Source organism: Pyrus communis, chromosome 7 (assembly GCF_963583255.1).
Source record: "Pyrus communis chromosome 7, drPyrComm1.1, whole genome shotgun sequence".
In the NCBI taxonomy this organism is placed as follows: Eukaryota; Viridiplantae; Streptophyta; class Magnoliopsida; order Rosales; family Rosaceae; genus Pyrus; species Pyrus communis.
Window position 1 is genome coordinate 27,626,085 of NC_084809.1, and position 19,781 is coordinate 27,645,865.

The window sequence follows — 19,781 nt, forward strand, 5'->3', positions numbered from 1 at the left end:
TTAACAGTTTGCCCGACTAAACTTTGCACGATGGAAACTAACTCCGTCGGGCAAAGTTCATTAGCCCGACATAATAAAACACTTGGTCGGGCAAACATGGCCAACATTTTGTTTTTTCTTAGAATCTTTAGGCGACAACCCCATTTTGACGGATAAAATTCGTAGGGCAAAATGTGTGAAAAAGATATGAGAAACAAGTTAGAACACCCCATAACTAAATACTTTTATACAAAAACACTCCACGTTACCAGATGGCTTAGAGAAGTGAACGACAAGGAGTCACCAGATGGGTTGAAAATTGAAACAGAAGAAAGAGGAGAGATTTAGGATTCATTAAAATATATTATACTACTACTAAGCTGGCTAGCTAGTTAGGTTTTACTTTAGTTAGTAAGGCTAACATTGATAACATTTGGAAATCTTTAGGAGACGGAAGATTGTAGTAAGGCAAGAAAAATTCCGTTGGGCAAGTTTTTGGCGCCAAGAAGAAACTTGGCACCAAATTTGTTCAGGCTTGTGGGATGAAACCATGTTCCGTCGGCTAAGCGGAGTTGCCCGACGCATTCTTCCGTCGACTAAAGCTTTCATTGCGTCGTTTTAAGTACCACACTGACGTGTTTAAAAAGACACGTAAACGTTGTTACTCGACGGCGGTATATAAATTGTCTGACGACTCTTCCCTCCCGACCGCTGCTTCTCCCTGCCCCTCTCTCTCTTAAACACAAACACACACTCTCCTCCATCTCTCCCTCTCCCAATTAATTGAAGGTTAGTTGATTTTTATTTGTTGATTAATTTGTTATTCGAATGTGTGATTAATTAATTTTGATTTGTGTGGCTTTGTGATTGGATTGGAAGTAAATTAAAATAGAAGTATATACTTCTCTTAATTATAATAATAAGTTTGAATTTATTTAATTCTGATATTCATATATGCTGCAATTGTGTATGATGTGCAATTTTGAGTTCGTTTTATTTATTTGTGCGTGAAATTTGGTAAAATTTCATAATCGTTTACACGAAGTTAATTATGTTGATTAAATTCGTATAATAAATTCGAAAAGCACCTTAGGCCTGTTTGAGATTTTGTTGGACGTGTGTGTAGATGCCGTATGTGACTCCACGATCTAACTGAATCTTGAATTGTCCAACTCAGACAGTTCAAGAGTGCACTATGTGTTTTGGGTTTGTGATGAGCCTAAGTTTTGTTTGTGGAAAATTCGTATCGCCCTAATGTTCAAGTGCATACTAGATATTTGTCTATAATATATACGTCGTGCACTTGAGAACCCTGGGGAGATGCTACTAATTTTTTTACGACTGAAAATAGTCGAGAGATTTGCAAACTACAACACAGAAAGTGGACTTTCAAACGGGACATGATCATTGCCAAAGGCAAAAGGCGGCAATGAAGTGTATTTGAAATCATTACGATGACTAAATTATCTAAATATAGGCTCAATGGACAAGGATTTGATCAGTTTGCAAAATAGAAGTTAATATTTGGATGGAATCGTCAATTTTATTCAATTTGCAAGCAACCATGTCGGTGCTTAGAATCATATTAGGTGTCCTTGCGTGAAATATAATAATTGTGTTTAGATGACAGTGGACGAAGTCCAATTTCACTTGTATTCAAATGGGATGGTACACACTTACTCCAATTGGACTTATCATGGAGAATCACCAATTACAGCGTCAACATCTTTCGGGAGTTGGAAAGTTTGGCATGAACATTCTACATCTTTCCATGTTAATGACGACCAAGTTGTGGACCTATTGAATGATGCTTTCCCTAATGCTTTACTCAATATGGACGAAGAGTTGTCCACAGACCATGAGAAGTACGATAAATTATTGAAGGAAGCTGAGCGAATGGTACCTTGGTTGTGAAGATTTTTCTGTACTAACATCAGGGGTGGTTGGAAAGAAGTACAATTCATATTTCATAGAAATATTTGGAACTTATCTATGTAGGATGACAATGAGGATACCGACAATGACCAAAATGTTCACCAAGTTTCTTCTGCAATCATCCGAAATGTAATGATCCGTCTCCAATTATTATGATTTGTATAATTGTAAAATGTGAAATTATGAAAATGCCCTTCGAGGCAAATACGTTGACTTTTGTGGACCACCATGTCGTGTCACGTAAGATCCATTTTCTTGACATATTTAGATTGTACTCGTCATTACAAGAGCGTGAGTGCAAATAGAACATAATTTGGAGCTATAACGAATGAGTTATTAATGTTTAAAGTCGGGGGTATTTTAGTAAATTTAACCTTCATTTCTAAAAGGCTCCAAATTTTGTGGAGCATTAATCTGGTGCCACGTGGGTGTCTGGGATGGAAAGGAAAGAAGAGAAAGGAGGGAGATGGACGGATGAGAGAGGAGAAAAATGAGAGAAATGAGGAGAGTGATGCCCAATCAGAAAAATGGAGTTAAGAGAGTGAACCAATGAGGAGGAGAAGAAAGGAGGGAAGGGAGAGAAGTGAGGATCATCGAATCCCAAATGACCTGGTTCTGACTCGATGGCAACCCGATTTTGGGTAGCTAATTTTGGCGATTTTCGTCCGTTTTTTTGACGAATTGCTTCGATCCACCACCTGGAAACCAATTCACAACCTCCCCCTCTACCATTCCCGCCCAAGATTGAAGGGTTTTAGGTCCAAATTCACGAGGAACTTCACCGAAGCATCGGAGGTACTCGGCGGCGATCTCACCGTTTTGGCGAGTTGCACCACCTACCACCACCCTTAATCAACTCCCCTAGGACCCAGGAACAAGACCCAACTAGTTGTAGGGGCGTCGGAACACCGAGGAAGGACAATTGAAGCTCACCAATTCTAAGGTGTTCGATGGGTGCGAGCCAATTTGGGGCCTTTCCCGGCCAAATTAGACTTGGCCACATGTATAAAACTTGCTCTACTCATTGATATCTTTATTTCTGTAAAATTTGGGAATTTTTGGAGTTGTTCGATTTTCCAAAGAGTCGGGGGTGGCCGGCTGCCACGTGCAGCGGCGTGTGGGGGAAAACCCGAGGTCCCTCTTTAGGTTTCTCGATGTGCCGAATCCGAATCCGCCATCCATTTTCCCAAATTCCAACGTTTTCGTAGAGTTTTATTAAGGGGTGTGATATCCACACACCTTTTTTTACTTCTCCCACATCTTTTTGGTTTTTGGCCATTGGATCGGATGAATTGAAGAAAATCAATGGACATAAATTAACAGGGGTGTGTGAGAAGTAAAAAGGGGTGTGTGGATAGCACACCCCTTTATTAAACGGCTTTTAATTGTGTTTAGGTGCATCGGTGGAAGTGATCACATTCTCAATAGTTTGAGTGGCTTCTGGGCAATGGAAAACTTGTGAGTGGACCCGTTCTAAACCTATATATTTTTATAAAATACTAGCCTAGCATGCATGGCATATTTCATGATTTGAATATGATATATATTATGCCTTTATAGATTTCTATATTTATAGTTTAAGAGAAAATTAAGAATTATTTAAATTACTTTTACCAACGCTTATTATTTATCGAACTACATTCCACTAAAGGTGATGAATTATGGGTTTGCATATATGCATTTCTATGGATATGAATTATTGGATTTATTATGATTATGAAGATGGTTTGAGCTAGAAAGTTATATGATTTTATGAGATGATGCTTTGAACATTTGAACTCCGAGACTTAAATATGAGTTTTTGAGACATGTTTTTGGTACTTATCTAGAGGGTTATCATATGGCACATCCGCACACCATGGGTATAGATGTCTATGGCCATAGGACACATATGATGAGGAAGAGTGATATATGATAAATTATATACCCCCAGCTTCACTGCCAAAAGCAGTGTCGGACAGCTTCACTAGCCACGGCTAGTGTCAGTGTGGATGTATGCTATTTTATACAGCTTCACCTTCGGGTGATGGACAAGTACTGCCATTGGGCGACTATGATACCCCTAATTGAGTACAACATGGATACGATTTACGATGTTTCACAAATGTTTTTCATGGCATGCTAGCATTTTTCATAAAACCTATATGTAGTATTATATATGTTTTCAAAACAGGGGGTTATTATGTTCATAAAAAAATGTTTTCCTATTATTAGTATTATTATAAACTTTGGTCCACTCACTTTTTTGGTTTTTGCGCCCCCTCAGGAGTTAGGATCTAGGCACATGATCCTGGCGTCAAGGCATTTTAGCATAGGTATCCTCAAGTCTTCTCAGTGTAGGTATCATTCCCTTGTTTGTATCTTTTCCTAGTAGTTCTTTCATATTATTCTTAGTTAGTTGTATGCTTTGAGCACGTTCATGCTTTAGTATAATCGTCCTAATTGCATATATTTTATTTGTATGCATGTCTAAAATGGCTTTGTCACCCTCAGGTGTCGGCCAGCACGTGCTTACCCTAATATTTGGGGATGTCGGGGTTAGGGCGTGTCACAAAACCTTCTCGGAGTACGGAGCAACCACATCGTTGAACCACCATTCGAGATGGAATGTGTCCCTAAAATTGAATTAGATGCATTACCTATTGACCTCAGGTGCCAACCACCAACTCAGCGGAACTCCTTGGTTAAAGAAAGCAGCGATGACTCAAGCAATGAAAGCGACATTGAGAAGGACAATAAAGGACACAAGTATACCAACAGAAATTGAGTGTTTAGCAATGTAAGGTTACTGTGTAAGTACTACAAGATTTAATTTCACTCCTTTAAGTACACAGCCTCGTTGCACTTACTTAGCGTACATAAAAAAATAAGACGTTACGCGATGGAGTTGAATTCCGTCTGTTAAACCAAGATTAAGATTAATCTAGTAACTTTACTGTTTTGCTTTATATTTTAATGGATTATTATTGTGCATAATTGGCATCTAAACATGCAGGATGAAGGAGTTGTGAACATAACTTCTGAAATGTGTGATACTAATAGGGATATATCATCTGCATGGAGCCTACGATACCAGCTTGTGCATAACAATAAAGTGGTTGTTGCATTTCTCTATTTCAATTAGTGGCCGTGGAAGTTTTCCTTCTACAAGTTTTTTAACATTCTTCTGCTCCATCAATCCATTGCTTTGGTAAGTAAATTGTTTTTGAAGTTCAAAGGTATACAAGGGTTAAATTTTTTTGAAATATCATTGTTAAATTTCTTATTGTAACATGGGCCAACGGCCCAAGTGACACTATTGTTATTACTTTTTAAATATTGTCATGGACAATTAAAATGGATTATTAAGTTTCTTAAGACTCTCCATTGATTATTATCTCAAAATCTCCATTTTCTAAAGGGAAATTTGCACAAATGGCACCTTAATTTTTCACTTTTATGCATTTGCAACCCAAACTATAATTAAGCAAAGTTAACCACCCATATTTAAAATAATATAGAAAAAGCAACTTAAGTTCAATTTTATCCACAATTTCGTTAAATTTAATCATGTGCTATGGCCGAGCCAGCTTTTTTTAGGCTGACTTTTGAGGATGTTACTTTCACATGATATGCACAAGCCAACTTTTTCATACGCATAAGACGCCTCCGAAAATTCCACCATTGCCTGCCCATAGCAAATGTTGGAGGCCATTCCAAACAAAAAAGTAAGGTATCATTTTTTGTTCTAATCGTAACCTTTACCACATCTTTTGTAATTTCTTTCAAGATTGATGATTAACCAACTTCTTTTTTGGCTGATCCAATCGTTCGTGATAATCATAATATAAAAAAGCTAATAACGGAAAAAAGATCGTTTTTGTTTTCACTTTTCATTATTGTTGTAAATCGACAACTTTCATCTTAAAAATTGGATGGTGCAAGTTACATAATCAAATTTTAATGAAATTTACCTAGAAAAAAAAAAGTTACGTAATCAAACTTTCACGAAATTGACCTAAAAGTTTTAAAGTCTGAGCTTATTGTTAACTTTTTGAACAAGACTTGGCTGCTGAAATTTCAGAAGCTACTCCCACTTACACCCAATTCCGTGTGGACTCCACACGGGATTGGTTGTAAGTAGGAATGGCTGCTGAAATGTTCATTTCAGCAGCCAAGTTAATTCCTAACTTTTTTAGTATGGGTAGTCAAGCTTTAAAGTCCCAAAAATAGAAAACCTGCAAGTCTGTAATCCGAAACAAAGTTTAGCAATTAGTTCAAAACGCAAAATCTGTGCAATGCCATTGCTTGAAAATTCATATTATACACAACTGCAATACAATATTTAAACCAATTGGTTGTTTTGAAGATCTATAAATAGAAAAACAAATTAAAAAAAAAATCAAAGAAAAGCATATATAAATCTCGATCTGGCCAGCCTAATGGCAAAATGGATTCTCCAAAAAATGCTTGAAGCGGATACTAAGATGCATAGACAGACTTCTAGTATATGTGTCCTCCTGGTGCACTTCTGTTCCAAGACAAGTACGATGTATCCCCAAGAGGCCTGCACAAAACGGGCGAATATTTTTTTCAATGACATCTCGCTTGAACAAAGATACAACTGAACCATTTGCAGCATATATACTTTCTATTTCCCATTTTTAAATACTGGTTGCTTAGAGGTATTCATCCATTTTAGCAAAAAGACCAGTGTAAACTTATTGTAGTTTTCAGCCTAAACAGAAGCGAAGCAAGACGAATGATTCCTACAACATTTTTCATCTGATCCCCAAATTTAAAAACATAATTTTCCATAAACTTCGGCACATACAAATTCTAGACGAACTTTTAAAATTTTTTTTTTATTGTTATTGTATTATCGGACCTTGTCGAAGACAACAAAGTTTTAGTTGATCATTGCAAACTGTAAGACCTACTAACCCATTCACATACCTTGGCTTGAAGAGATAGAGAAGTAAGAAGCTTATAGCCAAGAACAAACACAGTCCACCAACAGTAAGGTATGCTATGCCTAGTAGACAATTCTTTCCGCCAATCCAACTTGCGGTTGAAAGTACCAGCTTCTTATTGCCACCAAAGATGTAGGTGTTATAATTATTCTCTATTGTCACAGTTACTATGTCATCGGCTTCAAGGTCCGCTTCTATTTTCCCATATAGTTTTCTGAAAGTTGGCAATGCTGAAGTTCGCATCCAAACCATAAGATCTTCTTGTTCACTCAGCTGGTTGATTGCACAACAAGAAAATAATATTAATTCAAAGAAATATAACAAGGATAGAAAACAAGGGGAACATAAGACAGAAAGTAGGTGCGAAGATTTACAGGTATGCTAGAATTCAGTTTTGCTCCTCCAATCAAACCCCCGCTCTGAAAATTCTTGGGATAGACGTCCGAGCCAAATTTTTTCTTAGGGTCACTTTTCCATGTGATGTCTTTTTTGCTGACCCCTAGTTGTTTGTTATTCACTGAAAACTTGTATGTGTCGTTAAACAAACTCCATGCAACAAGACCACACGGAACAATTGCACCATTTGCTGTATAACGTTCAGGAGCACACGTATCTGTTTTCTTTTCATTGGACTTGCTCCGCAACTGACCGTCACTTCTACTTTTAACATATCTGGATACAATATTTCACATGCCACAAAAGAAACAGAGTCATAGTATTCAGAAATGCAGAATTACAAGAGGGATGGGGGAAAATGCTACACAGATGTAGGCAGTAAAGGGTTAATGGAGAAGGAAATCAAGATGAGGTGCCAATCTAGTGCACAATATGTATATTTACATATGTTTCCACTTTTCAATTGTCAATGAGGTGGCATCATCTGTCCATATAGTCTGATTAGACAGAGCATTATTTCGAATCAGGTGGCAAGTGAGGGTTTTAACTTGTTGAACATACCCCTCTAGAATAACCTACACTATCCCCCATGCTATGTTTTGGATTCCTTTTAGTTTCAGATAACAATTACAGTTCATTACTCGCATTTATGGGTATGTATCCACGTATTGCAGGAAATTTGAGTACCTACAGAAATTGAGTGTGTCCGTATGGGGACCTTATGTTTATTTTCAGATGTTTGGTGCACAGTACTGGCAAAAAGAAACACGGGTTTCATGAATTTTCCTACCTTAAATACTTCTAGCCAAAGTCGGGATATTACATATGCAACTCCATGAGTGATCTTAATGTACTAGAACAATCCTGATCTCGTTCTTCTCTTTTCTCATCCACAATAGTATTTTCCAGATGCTCTCACCCTCCACAATCTTTTACCTCCAGGAACCTTACTCTGTAAGACTTATTCAGATGGTGAAACGATTTGAAGCACTTAAAGGTTCCATCAAAATTGAAACCATTGAAGTACTTGTTTGGAATTTGGATTTTATTAGTTGGAAAGTATTGTTGGCTTTACCCTTAAGCTTTCATTGGTGTTTTGTTCTCTTGGATAACTTGTCGCTGGCGGAGACACTTCCAAATTAATATGTAGATACTTTATTTCAAATACTTACGGAATATCTAGGCACTCAGATTTCTGAAAATCATAAAAAATCTAAGGTTCCCCAGCTTACGCTGAGCACAATTTAAAGCTCGCAGTTTCTCTTTGACCATGTTAGCAAACAGAAACTAGGCCTCTTCCACGAAAATTTTATATCAAACAGTCATTTCCATGTCCATGCCACATATTCCATGAAAAATGATACTTGACTTGATACTTGACAAGAAACATTTTACATACCGGCGATGATTCTGATAGAAGTGATCAAGCTGGTAGTAAATGTAAACGGGAGATTTCATTTGCTTCGGAATCTGAAAAACCACCGGTAAATGCACATTTTTAGTAGCATGTATCATCAGCCTAGAAAAGCAGAGAAAGACGTTGCAAAATTAGCCTAAACTTAACATTGGCAGAGGATTGCACTTACAGTCACTCTCCTAATACATGTCTTGTTAGTTTTACTACTCTGAATATATGCAAGCTTATTATCCACATAATTAGGAGGAACGCAATCTCTATCATAGTGGTCGACGATTTCCACCACCTGCATGTTAAACAAGGCAAAGTTTGGTTTCAGGCTCCACAATAATCAGCCGCCACTGACCAAACTTCACGATAAGCAATACATAAAGGATATGAAGATATATTACGTGCTCTGATGCAAATAAGGAAGCAAATCCAATGGGTAAAAAGACAATGCCGATTGCGACAAATATTAATATGACCTGAAATCCAGAAAGGAAACATATTTTAGAAACCAAAACACACAAAACTGAAGCAAAACCTGCAACTGAAAAGAAAAATTCTACAAGATGTAGGGTAACCTATACCCATGCTGGTGTTAAAATTGGTTTGCAAGCTGGAAGCTCTTGCTGTGTGAACTGGGAATCTGTAATGCATCATAACAATGCACCAAGCATATTACTTTCGTTAGAATAACGCTTAAACTCCATCCGAAAAGGAGTGGATTGAACAATTCATAATGCACAATGACAATCCAACTGCATCTATTTTTATCTGTTTTATAAATATATAGAAAATATGTTGGTCGGGTTGGGGTTCCTCCACAAATCAAATAAATTACACAATCAAGCGTCCAAATAAATGTTAACACAAAAAGAGCAATGAAATTTGAAGAGAAGACATGCTTGACTCCACAAGATTATGGAGGATTTGTACACAGAAAGAGTGCGTGACGAATTCACGGAACTTCAGGCTTACGTTTGAAAATATTCATATTATAAGACACATGCATTTATGCAACACAGAGGAAAAATGAAACAAAAGGGAAGTTAGAAAGGTATGAACGAACATTTGGGTCTTCTGGACTTCTTTTTGGTTGAGGAAGTTAAATCCGAGGCTCCATCTTTTGCATCCATCTCCACTATCCCCTCTCTCTCTACAATACCACTAGTAAACACACAAAATCTTTGATCGATTAAGCAAATTGGAATCAACCCTTTTGAAAATTTGGTAACTTTCTTTGTTCTACTGCAAATTCGGAAGCATGGAAGAACAAAACTTTTGCCCTTTGTTCGTTAATCTGATATTCCAACTCACCCTTGTTTTTAAATTTTTTTGCATTTGTTAGTTTTTGTTGCTTTTTTTGGGAAGTTGATTGGTGATTTGGTGTGGAAGGTTGTTAGGGAAAAACAATGGAACGAAGGATATGATGTGGGTGTTGTGTTGCGTTTTGGTTGGTCTTTGTTTGATTTTGCATGAACGCAACACCGGTCTTGTAGCTCCTAAATCTCGAACTAGTCGCCCCACCAGTCATATATGTTTCTTTAAGCACGGTTCTAAAAATCTCTACCTAGGCGCTAGGCGACTGGTCACTGTCTCGATTAATACCTAGGCGTTTGAAAATTAAGAAAGGGCACCTAGACCTGCCTAGGCACCCATCTAACCTGCCCAAACCCACCTAAACACCTGCTTAGGTTGCAACTCACTCAAGTAAAAAATAGATAACTTTCCTGTTGCATTTTATTGTTTCCAATAAATTGTAAGAGACTTATTGAAGACTTAAATAAACACACATCATAAATTTAATTACGTTCCAATACTTCATAATATATATGTCATTCTATTTTCTAGTTTATGATGAAACTATATATATTTTAAGTATAAACAAACACTTATTTACATGAAATACAATAAGTTTACTTAAATCCGTCTAGACAGGTGAGCCTAGTCCGCCTAGGCGCTAGATCCCATGCCGCTGTTGGACTAGCGCCTAGTGCCTTTTAGAACCTTATTCTTAAGCACTCTATCTACCTTTTCATCGAACTGCATGGAGACGTTTATGTCTTTTTCTTTCTTCTTTTTATCCTATTCTTTTTAAGGGTCATTTTGATTTTGGTCCCTAATCAACTTAATTGTTAGATTGAAACTTTATTTGTTTAAATATTTTGATCGAGGTCTTTAACATTATTTAAGATATTTAACTCATGCATTTATGCATTTGATGTCCCACAAATTATGAAATTTAAACAAAATCAAATAAAATTTTTAAAATATAATAAATACTCGAAAATAAATATTAGAATAATATTGTTCTTCACAAAACTAAGTAACAGAGGATTTATATGTTTACTCATTGTTTAGTGTCTACTCTTGATATCAAATCAAATGTTATGTAACCATACACTCATTGGTTACCTAATGGCGAAAAAATCATTATTGTCACACACTTTTTTTTAATCTCTTTGTACTTATGTGATTGTTTGTAGCCATATGATTTCTTGCTTCACAAAAGGGGAACAACTAGTGATAAGCCACAGTTATTTACTCATTTCGGGCCCGAAAAGGTTATGGGGAATTTCACCCTACTCGTGACCACAGTCAAGTAGAGTTTCTATCCATTTGATTGAATAATTCAACGGTGTTCCAAGTAACATTGTAAAAATATATCTTTAATTACAAATTTTAATATTTAAAATCAAAATTGTTCTAATTCCCAACTTTGTTAATACAGTTTGAGTCTCTTGACAGAGAACACAATTTTAAACCAATGGGAGATCCTTTCACAGGAAAGAAGATGAGTTGCAGGAGGGAAAGACATTTTCCTTCTTCTCTTGGATAAAAAGTAAATAAAGAGGGTGGAAAATGCCGATTAGGCAAGTCACTGTTCCACTATTTTCTATTGGTGAGTTTCTTCTTCTAGTTGGTTTATTTATTTAGGGTTGCTGTGGATTTAAAATTCGTAGTCGGTTGAATTGGATTAATTTGTTATGGAAGATGAATTGAAGAACTGAAAAGGGTATAATAATTTAGTTAGAAAGTTTAATTACCAAGTAATATTGTTGAGTTCATCGCATACGTCGGTTATGCTAGTTAGGTAGAGCAAGGTGTTCATTCTATACACCCAAGTTCAAATCCCCCTTCCCCTAAATTAAAGTATATAGTAGAGAATATCATCTTGTCAAAAAAGAAAATGTTACAGAGTTTATCGTGCATAAAATTCTAAGTGCCATTGAACCAAACACCAAACCTTTAGATTGAAAATATTGAATTGAAAACAGTACAAGCTGTAAATTTGGTATAATTTTATTGCACAGAAACAAACTCTCATGCTTCAATGTTTACACAACAACAGTTCTTCTTTGCAAATGATTAATAGGGAATTGATGTTTAGGAAACAGAAGAGGTAGCATTGCAGTTGGAAGCTCAAATGGCAATCCTCAATCAAGCTCCCTTTATATGACCTCAACTTAGGCTCCAAACAACCTGAAATTATACAGGGAAGAAATTTTCAGTTGTTTTGTTGGCTTTAGTGGAAGGATTGAAAACAAGCCGTTTGTGGGGGATCTTATTCTTTACCTTTATACTCGAGGCTGTGAGCGTCTTGTGCTGCACATCAATGATTTGTTATTAGTTTTGAATGAATGATACAATGTGATTAGAGAAATAAGAGAGGTTATATTAACAAATGCAGAATGATATATTATGTGAGTTTTACAACGATATGTATGCATTTGACATGTGTTTATAAACTTCATCGCTCAGTTTGTTCGAATAAAATATGTTGAGATTGATCATAAATTCTGCATAACACTAGGAAAGTATAATCATGGATTTGACACCTCTTATTTAAATTTTCAATTCTTATCCATGAGGACAAACTTATTGTTATCAACTCAGAAAATTGCTAACTTAGCTGAACATGCCTTAATGTGGTCTTTGGTTTGGCAGTTGGCTTTGGCACTACTGGTTGTTCAGGTTCATCACTTGGGATAGGCACATTCTTCACCTGCAACAAAGCCGATGAAAATCAGCGTCTAAATCTCGAACTTAATTAAAATGACAATAAAGTAAGGGATGCATTCAATTATATAAGAATAATTTATAACATACCAAGTTTCTATATTGGAGATTGAAGAACATATGAATGTATCTTTGCTTCGCCTGTTTCTGCTCTTTGTTCAACTGCCTCCAGAAAGTATAAGTGCTCCCCATGTTCAACACCTTGTTTGCATATATCTTCCAAGTGTAGCTACAAAATTCCAATAACTTGTTTTATATTCCACGTGAGAAGATGTTGGTTTTGTAACTTTGTTAGAATGAGAATGAACTTTAAGAAAACAAGCAGGGATTTAGAGGTCGTGTACTTACCATTCGTATATGCGCTGCAAGCCTGCTTTTGAAAATCTGTCCCAGTATGCAGCATCAGTCTTAGACTTCTCGAAGAAATCAGCGATTTTGTTGCTTGCTTCGTCACCATTGTTGGGATCAATATGGAAACCAGAGATCCCATCAACAATGATTTCAGCCGGGCCTCCTTGGTTGGTTGCAAAGGTGGGCAATCCACAGTTCATTGCCTCTATGACAGTCAGGCCGAAAGCTTCATACAAAGCAGGTTGCACAAAAGCTCCCCTTGTGTCAGCAATACAACGGTAGAGCTCTCCATTTCGGTTCCTATCAGTCTGCGCTGCTATCCATCTGATCTGATCCCTAAGTTGGTACTTCTCTATCAGTGTATGCATCTTTTTTATTTCTGCAATTTCTTCTCTGTCTTTTGATTTGGAAGGGTCAAAGAAGCCCCCAACTACAACAAGGTTAACCAAATTTCTCAGCCTCTTGTTCTTCCCATACCACTCAACCAACCCAGTAATGTTTTTAACTATGTCCAGCCTTGCCATTGAGAAGATGATAGGTTTCCTTCTGTCCTCTAGAAATCCGCTGTTCAAAAACAGTTTGGGTTGATGTTAGACTACTAGTGAATAGTAATCAGCATTTGAATTCCAAAAGAATGATTTGCTAGTCCAGAACTTACATATGTTCATTGTTATCCTCTTTACTAAACAGTAGTTCTTCAATGGCAGGATGGAATGAAGTGAGCCGTTTCTGCTTCTCTGCGTAGGGGAAATAGACAGACTGATCAGCCCCAGGAGCGGCAATGTTGAATTTGGGATCAAATACACTGATGCCTGAAACAACTCTGCAGAGCCCCGGAAGCGTAAACGCCGTGTGGCTTTCATATTGTCCCGGTCTGTCTTTGCTGCAAAGACAACATCCAAGTACATTATGGTGTAAACTGTAATGCAATCATTTGGTAAGGGTTTCGTATATATGTATGCTGATTAATTTTGGTAACCTTCCTGCAATTTCCTGGTATGTGCTTGCAATGACAAAATCTGTAGCATTCATGGATATTGTGTCAGCAAGAAATTGGCATGAGAAGTGATACTTAGGATCTAACTCCTTCCAGTTGATGTCTGAATCTTCGTACTTGGTCTTCTCCAATGCATGAGCAATAGTTGCCTGGTTTTAGTGCGCTATGGGTTAGTAAATATGAAGTGGGAGAAAAATGTGTTATGGTTGTATTTATGAGATAAATGAACAGTGACCTGAGTTATCCCAAGTTTATTAGCCATGAGAGACGCCACCAAATTCCCATCTGTGTAGTTTCCAATAATAAGATCTGGCTTTCCTTCCATCAGGTCGAGGATTTTGGCAGTAGCATCCTAGTAGTTTGAAAGAGATGCAACAAATTATTAAGAACATAAAGCACAAAAATCAATTAGTGAACACTCTCAAGCATGGATTTAAAAAGCAACAAAAACATGCCTGTGTAAACAATTCAAGATAGGGATAGATGTCAAAACGAGAAACCCAACGGCGTAGGATTCCCTTCTCTGTCCTAAATGGCACCCTAAGAATCTTAGAGTATTTTGTGCCGTTGATTGGTTCCAACTCCTGGTTGCACTTAGTTCCCCTTGCTTCTGGTATGAGTCGTGTCACCTATTGTAGTGAACAATTGTAGTTAGATAATTCTAAATAACCAAACTACCTTAACAAGCAAATCGTCCATAGTTGTCGATGAAACTCACCACAAGAATTTGAGGCTTCACAGTAAGTCCTTGTTGCTTAATTCTCACAAGCAATTCTTCCTCCAAAGCTTTCACTTGATCAAGAATGTAAACTACCTGTTTTCAACAGTAGAGTTCACAAACATTCGGCTCACCAGCTAATGCCAATTGCGTGGAGACTTAGCTTAACAGATACAGTATTTAAACTTTTACCTGCCCACCAGTGTCTGGCAAGCCAAGAACATCTGCTTGACCAAAGTAGCCATGAGGAGAGAATATTACAACATTGAATATTGTGGGAAGCCTACTGAAAAATCTGTCCATGATCAACGGGTCTGGAGCCTGTAGTACTTCCGAAAGTATTCTCATTGTCTCCTTTGTTCTTTCTGCAGTGTCTCCCCAACCCTTCTCAAAGCCCCACTCCTTAAACCTGTAAATGACGTTCGGTTTCAGATTGAAAGTTACATTACAGGATCTGCCGACGGATAGAAAATGAGAGGAAGAGTCACCTTAGTTCAAAATTTTGGAATGGTGTGTCCTTAGGAAGCGCTGAGAGGTACACTTCTGTTACAATCAGTGTCGCCTGAAGCTTTGAAGCTGTGTTGAGGGTCTCATTTAGAATAAGTTGCTGTAAATTCAAAATCACATAAACTATGTTTGAGACCTTATCTTTAGAATGAAATTTGAATCGTCTGCATCAAATTTTATTTTTTGTAGAATTAAATTACTGTGATTCCCTTACTTCTCCTTGATGATTTAGTGAAAGTAAGTAATCCACAAGGGGTTGTGCATTCTCCAGTTTTCCAGCTAGCCTTGAAGTGGCGAACTTGGTAACATAATTGATTCCATTTCCGATCGAGGAAGATAGAGTTAAGTGAGGAGTAGAGAAATCAATTGCTCTAAAATCTACCTCCAGTGCATTTTCATCATTTGACCTGCAATGGAAAGCATATGTGGGTTAGGCCAGTTGGCGGTTGGCCATGGCAGTGTGCTCATCGCTTGCACCCAAATCCCCATCCCATAGATTTGAGTAGTTTAGAATATCACTATGTCCAAAAAAGAAAAACTTAAAAAAAATAAAAAAAAAAAGTAAAAAAGATTTACCAGTTCTCATCATATAAAGTTTCTTTGTATTTCAAGAAGTCTCTGAGAGTGATGCCCTCAACCGAGAGGTCCTCAGAGCTGACCTTAACAAATTCCCAATATCCTGGATTTGGTCTTATTGAAAAGACAACATGTGGAGGAATAACAACAGCTTCCTGTGGATTATATTAGGTAAACATCTCATTTAGTCAGAAGTAAACCCGTTAGATTCTAGTCATATAATGGTCTAACGGTTCAAAATTTTAGTCAGTCGCCCAAAAAGGAAGAACATATATATAAAAAAGAAGTGTTGAATTAGAAACCTGAGTTGAACATAATATATAGCCAAGAACACCCTCCAAAACTTGGGTTCTTTCAGCTTTGTCATCTATGACTGTCTCCATTTCACTCAACAAATGGTGAAGCTTTATTATCCTTCTTCCTTTCTCGATGTACTTAGCGAAGCACCTCTTCATGTGGTACCGGCTCTGCCTCAGGGCGTCCGGCATGTTATCAGCTATGGACTCGGAGCGTTTGATAGCTGCTCCAGAAGCCATTTTTTGTGTAAATATTTTTCTTTTTAAAGAGACAAAGGTTTCAAATGCTTAAAAGATGAAGCAGTTCGAGGTTTCTCAGCTTATATTTCTTCATTTATAGGTGGCTTTCGGACTCCATTATGTACAATGTCTGTGATGCGGCTGACTTGCTTATGTTGCAGATTGCTTTTGGTTTCGTCAAGAGCTTTAGAAATGTGAGCTTGTTTTGGTGATGAAATGTGTCCAAAAAGAAGAGTGGAAGAAGAAAGATTCACCACCAAGTGAGGAGAAGGAAAAGAAAAGAATTATTCACTTCAAAATTCATTACAATATATATAAAGGAAAGAACCAAAAAAAAAGAATGTGATCACTGTAAGTGAAAATATTCTGGTGTTTAAAGTAGGTGTTTCTTTCTAACCCAAGTTACTGGTAACCTTCTTTCCCTCTTTCTGTCTTGTTGCATTGGTTGGCATAAGAAAGAATATCGAAAGATGGTATCTTCACGATATATAACTAATAAAATTTGTTAGTCTGTGTGTAGTATTTGTAAAAGGATAATACTTTGGTAGCATCTTTTTATTCACGCCTTGATACCATGTGGAGTTGTAATTGTATTGATACAAATATATATTAATCTTTTGACTTGGAGTACAAGTAAACCTAGGCGCATATAAATTTTAAAAAAATTTAGTCAAACAAAATTCTAACTGGATTCTCCTACATTAACATATGAATAATGTTAGGGATAAATTATTAAATCAAATTTACAAACCAAATGATGTGTCATTAATAAGAAATATGCACGTTAATCTTCACGCGGTTGTACTTTTTGATGGGGTTTGATTTGGTTGGAATCACGAAGACTACAATATGTCAAGGATGTCAAAACTGTACGTGGAAATAAACAGGCTTGTAACACATAACCTCTCCTAAATTAACTTGTGAAATGTCGGGCATAAAATGAGGGAAGGTTTAAGATTCAAATCTTATGCAGCGAGTGCCGTACTAGTTTGTAATGACTGACCAATGACTTTTTCAAATTTAACATTACAAATTTACAAAATAAATTATGGATATATGTCATACTAATAATGATTGACTGGCGGACTTTTTAAATATGACATACAAAATAAAGGGAGAATGACTGAGATTGAAAATAGAAGATACAAAATAGTTGTGAAAATCAAATCTAACGGCTAAAATATCTTCCACCATGACAGACAAATGAAACATACTACAATTTTTTTAGATAAAAAAAGGAGCAAAGAAAAGCCTGCAAGGCAGCACAATCCTGAGAAACATACTGAGTTTGATTTGCTTTTAAAATAGGGAATTGTTATTGGTAGTCTAAAAATCTTATTTTGCAATTTAAACTTTCTATAATTAGAAAAAAAAATACATATGTGAGGATGTAAATTGAGAATTTTAAGGGGTGTATTCAATTGAGAATTTTATAGACTTTAATGGATTTATAAATCCATGGATTTTTATGAAGTTTAATTGATTTATAGAGATTTCATATAAAATTTTGATTCAATTCCCTCAAAATCTCATGGGGAAATGTGAGATTTGTGGATGCTTTAAATACACTATAAAATCTCTCCAAGTCCATCTAATTCCTCAACTTTCTTAAATTCTTTAAAATCAATTTCTAATTGAATACACCTGAAATGTTATAAACTCCTTTAAAATCCTAATTGAATACATCCGGATTTCTAAGTATTTTAATAAACTATCTTAAAATTCTAATTGAATACACCTTAAATTTCAGAGAATCACTTAAAATCCTGATTGAATACCCTTAAATTCATTAAAAGAATTAAAATCCCTTAAAATTTCAATTGAATACACCCCCATAGAGTGTGTGTAAAGTTTGCTTTCAATATTATTAAAACGAAACAATAAAAAATCCCATGATTATCGATGTCATCATCCATTCGCAGATTAATTATCTTGATGTTTTACAAAAGGAACCATAAAAACACCATGAATAGGTTGGTTAACGTGGTTTGATTCTTTATTTTGATGAATCTGAATATTTGATCGCTTGCCTGATTGCTTCTGCTTAATTTGCTTATATTAATATTTCACATAGTGTAATGGGTGGAATTCGATTTTTTGTTTGTTTCTCAATTTGTACATTTGCATCTTAAAATGCGAGACGTGTAATATTAAAGTAATGTGTTTATCTTCACTCCTCTGATATTAATTTTTAATGATATTTAATGTAGAAATATATTTTTCATGTAGGGTCCACTACAAAGGCTGGTCTAAAGCCCTCAAATTCTTAGAGCCAAGTATGGGTAAATTTCTACGGCAAGTTGCTTATAGATCAGATTATTAAAAATATTTATCTTTGTACTTGAGGTCTCATGTTTGAATACTCATCCCATATTTCGATATAGATTATCAAAGGGGTGGGTGCGGGCCATATCGGGCTCAAAATTAGAGGGACCGGATTGAACCCTTTTGCAAATGAAATGGGACGGGTGGGTCCTTTTCTTTTAAAAATAAAACCGGACCTAACCCCGATTCATTTTAACAAGCCGATTCTTACGGGTTGACGGTTTTTTTTTTTTTTTTTTTTTTTTTTTTTTTTTTTTTTTCTGAAATTGTTGTTCAGCAGCACCAACAAAATAGCTGCTCCAGCAAGTTAAACCAACAAAATTAGCTTTGCCATTTTTTTTTTATGTCCAGCTGCTCCAGCAAATTACACCAACAAAATAACAGCAGAAACAACAAATTAAGCAGCAACAACAAAATTTATGTCCAGCATATTACATCAACAGCAAGTTACAAAGTTCCCCAAACCATGGAAATATTTCCCTCTCAAGGCTCAAGCTCGTCTGCAAACCAGGACAAAAGATGGAGGTACAGCAGAATGCAAAAAACAGCAAATAACTATTTCAATCTTTTTTTTTCACACTTATAAATTCTGAAAAAGAAAGGATTAATTTCTCATTACAATTTTCATTTATAGACTGCATTTTGATTTTCTAGACAAGAAAGTGGAAGTTTTTTTAATTAAAAAAAAAATTTAGTCTTAGCTAGTATAGCACTGTACTAAACATTTAACAATTCTAGTATTGCTTAATCCATGTCAAACCAACTCAACTTAGTCCCTAAAAGTTAGTCTAATTCGAGATATTTTGGTGCCACAAACGCATTCTTATTGTTTTCTCTCTTATTTTGTATGTTTTGGGAGGATTTGAGATTCAAATGTTGAAACGTGTTATTTGAATTCATACTAGCATTTGTCTATACACTTTGTGTGTATGAACACATTTTTTAGAAAATAAGAATGAGAAAGGGAGAGAGAGAGAAAGTGGGGGGAGTGAGAGGTTTTTGTTTTTGTTTTTTTCTTATTTTTTATTATATAAATATTGAAGGTATTTTAATATCATATGTAAGTGAGGCTTCAATAAAAAACAGT

The 19,781-nt window shown here is 36.1% G+C and overlaps 2 protein-coding genes across 2 annotated transcripts; both read right to left on the reverse strand.

The window, feature by feature from the left end:
• Positions 1-6,184: 6,184 nt before the first annotated feature.
• On the reverse strand, positions 6,185-9,896 carry LOC137741017 (putative ALA-interacting subunit 4). The gene is made up of 8 exons (XM_068480825.1): positions 9,734-9,896; positions 9,252-9,310; positions 9,072-9,146; positions 8,849-8,965; positions 8,662-8,732; positions 7,241-7,538; positions 6,850-7,139; positions 6,185-6,460 (listed from the first exon to the last, which is right to left on the reverse strand). Exons 1-8 carry the CDS (start codon positions 9,798-9,800, stop codon positions 6,397-6,399), a joined length of 1,041 nt encoding a protein of 346 aa, XP_068336926.1. The 5' UTR covers positions 9,801-9,896; the 3' UTR covers positions 6,185-6,396.
• A 2,346-nt stretch (positions 9,897-12,242) lies between these two features.
• LOC137741018 (sucrose synthase 5-like) lies at positions 12,243-16,369 on the reverse strand. Its single transcript, XM_068480827.1, has 14 exons — positions 16,136-16,369; positions 15,834-15,988; positions 15,472-15,664; positions 15,239-15,357; positions 14,943-15,159; positions 14,751-14,846; positions 14,488-14,661; positions 14,268-14,384; positions 14,015-14,181; positions 13,694-13,918; positions 13,033-13,599; positions 12,775-12,913; positions 12,588-12,670; positions 12,243-12,270 (listed from the first exon to the last, which is right to left on the reverse strand). The coding sequence occupies exons 1-14, from the start codon at positions 16,367-16,369 to the stop codon at positions 12,243-12,245; spliced, it is 2,514 nt and encodes an 837-aa protein (XP_068336928.1).
• Between the last annotated feature and the right edge of the window lie 3,412 nt (positions 16,370-19,781).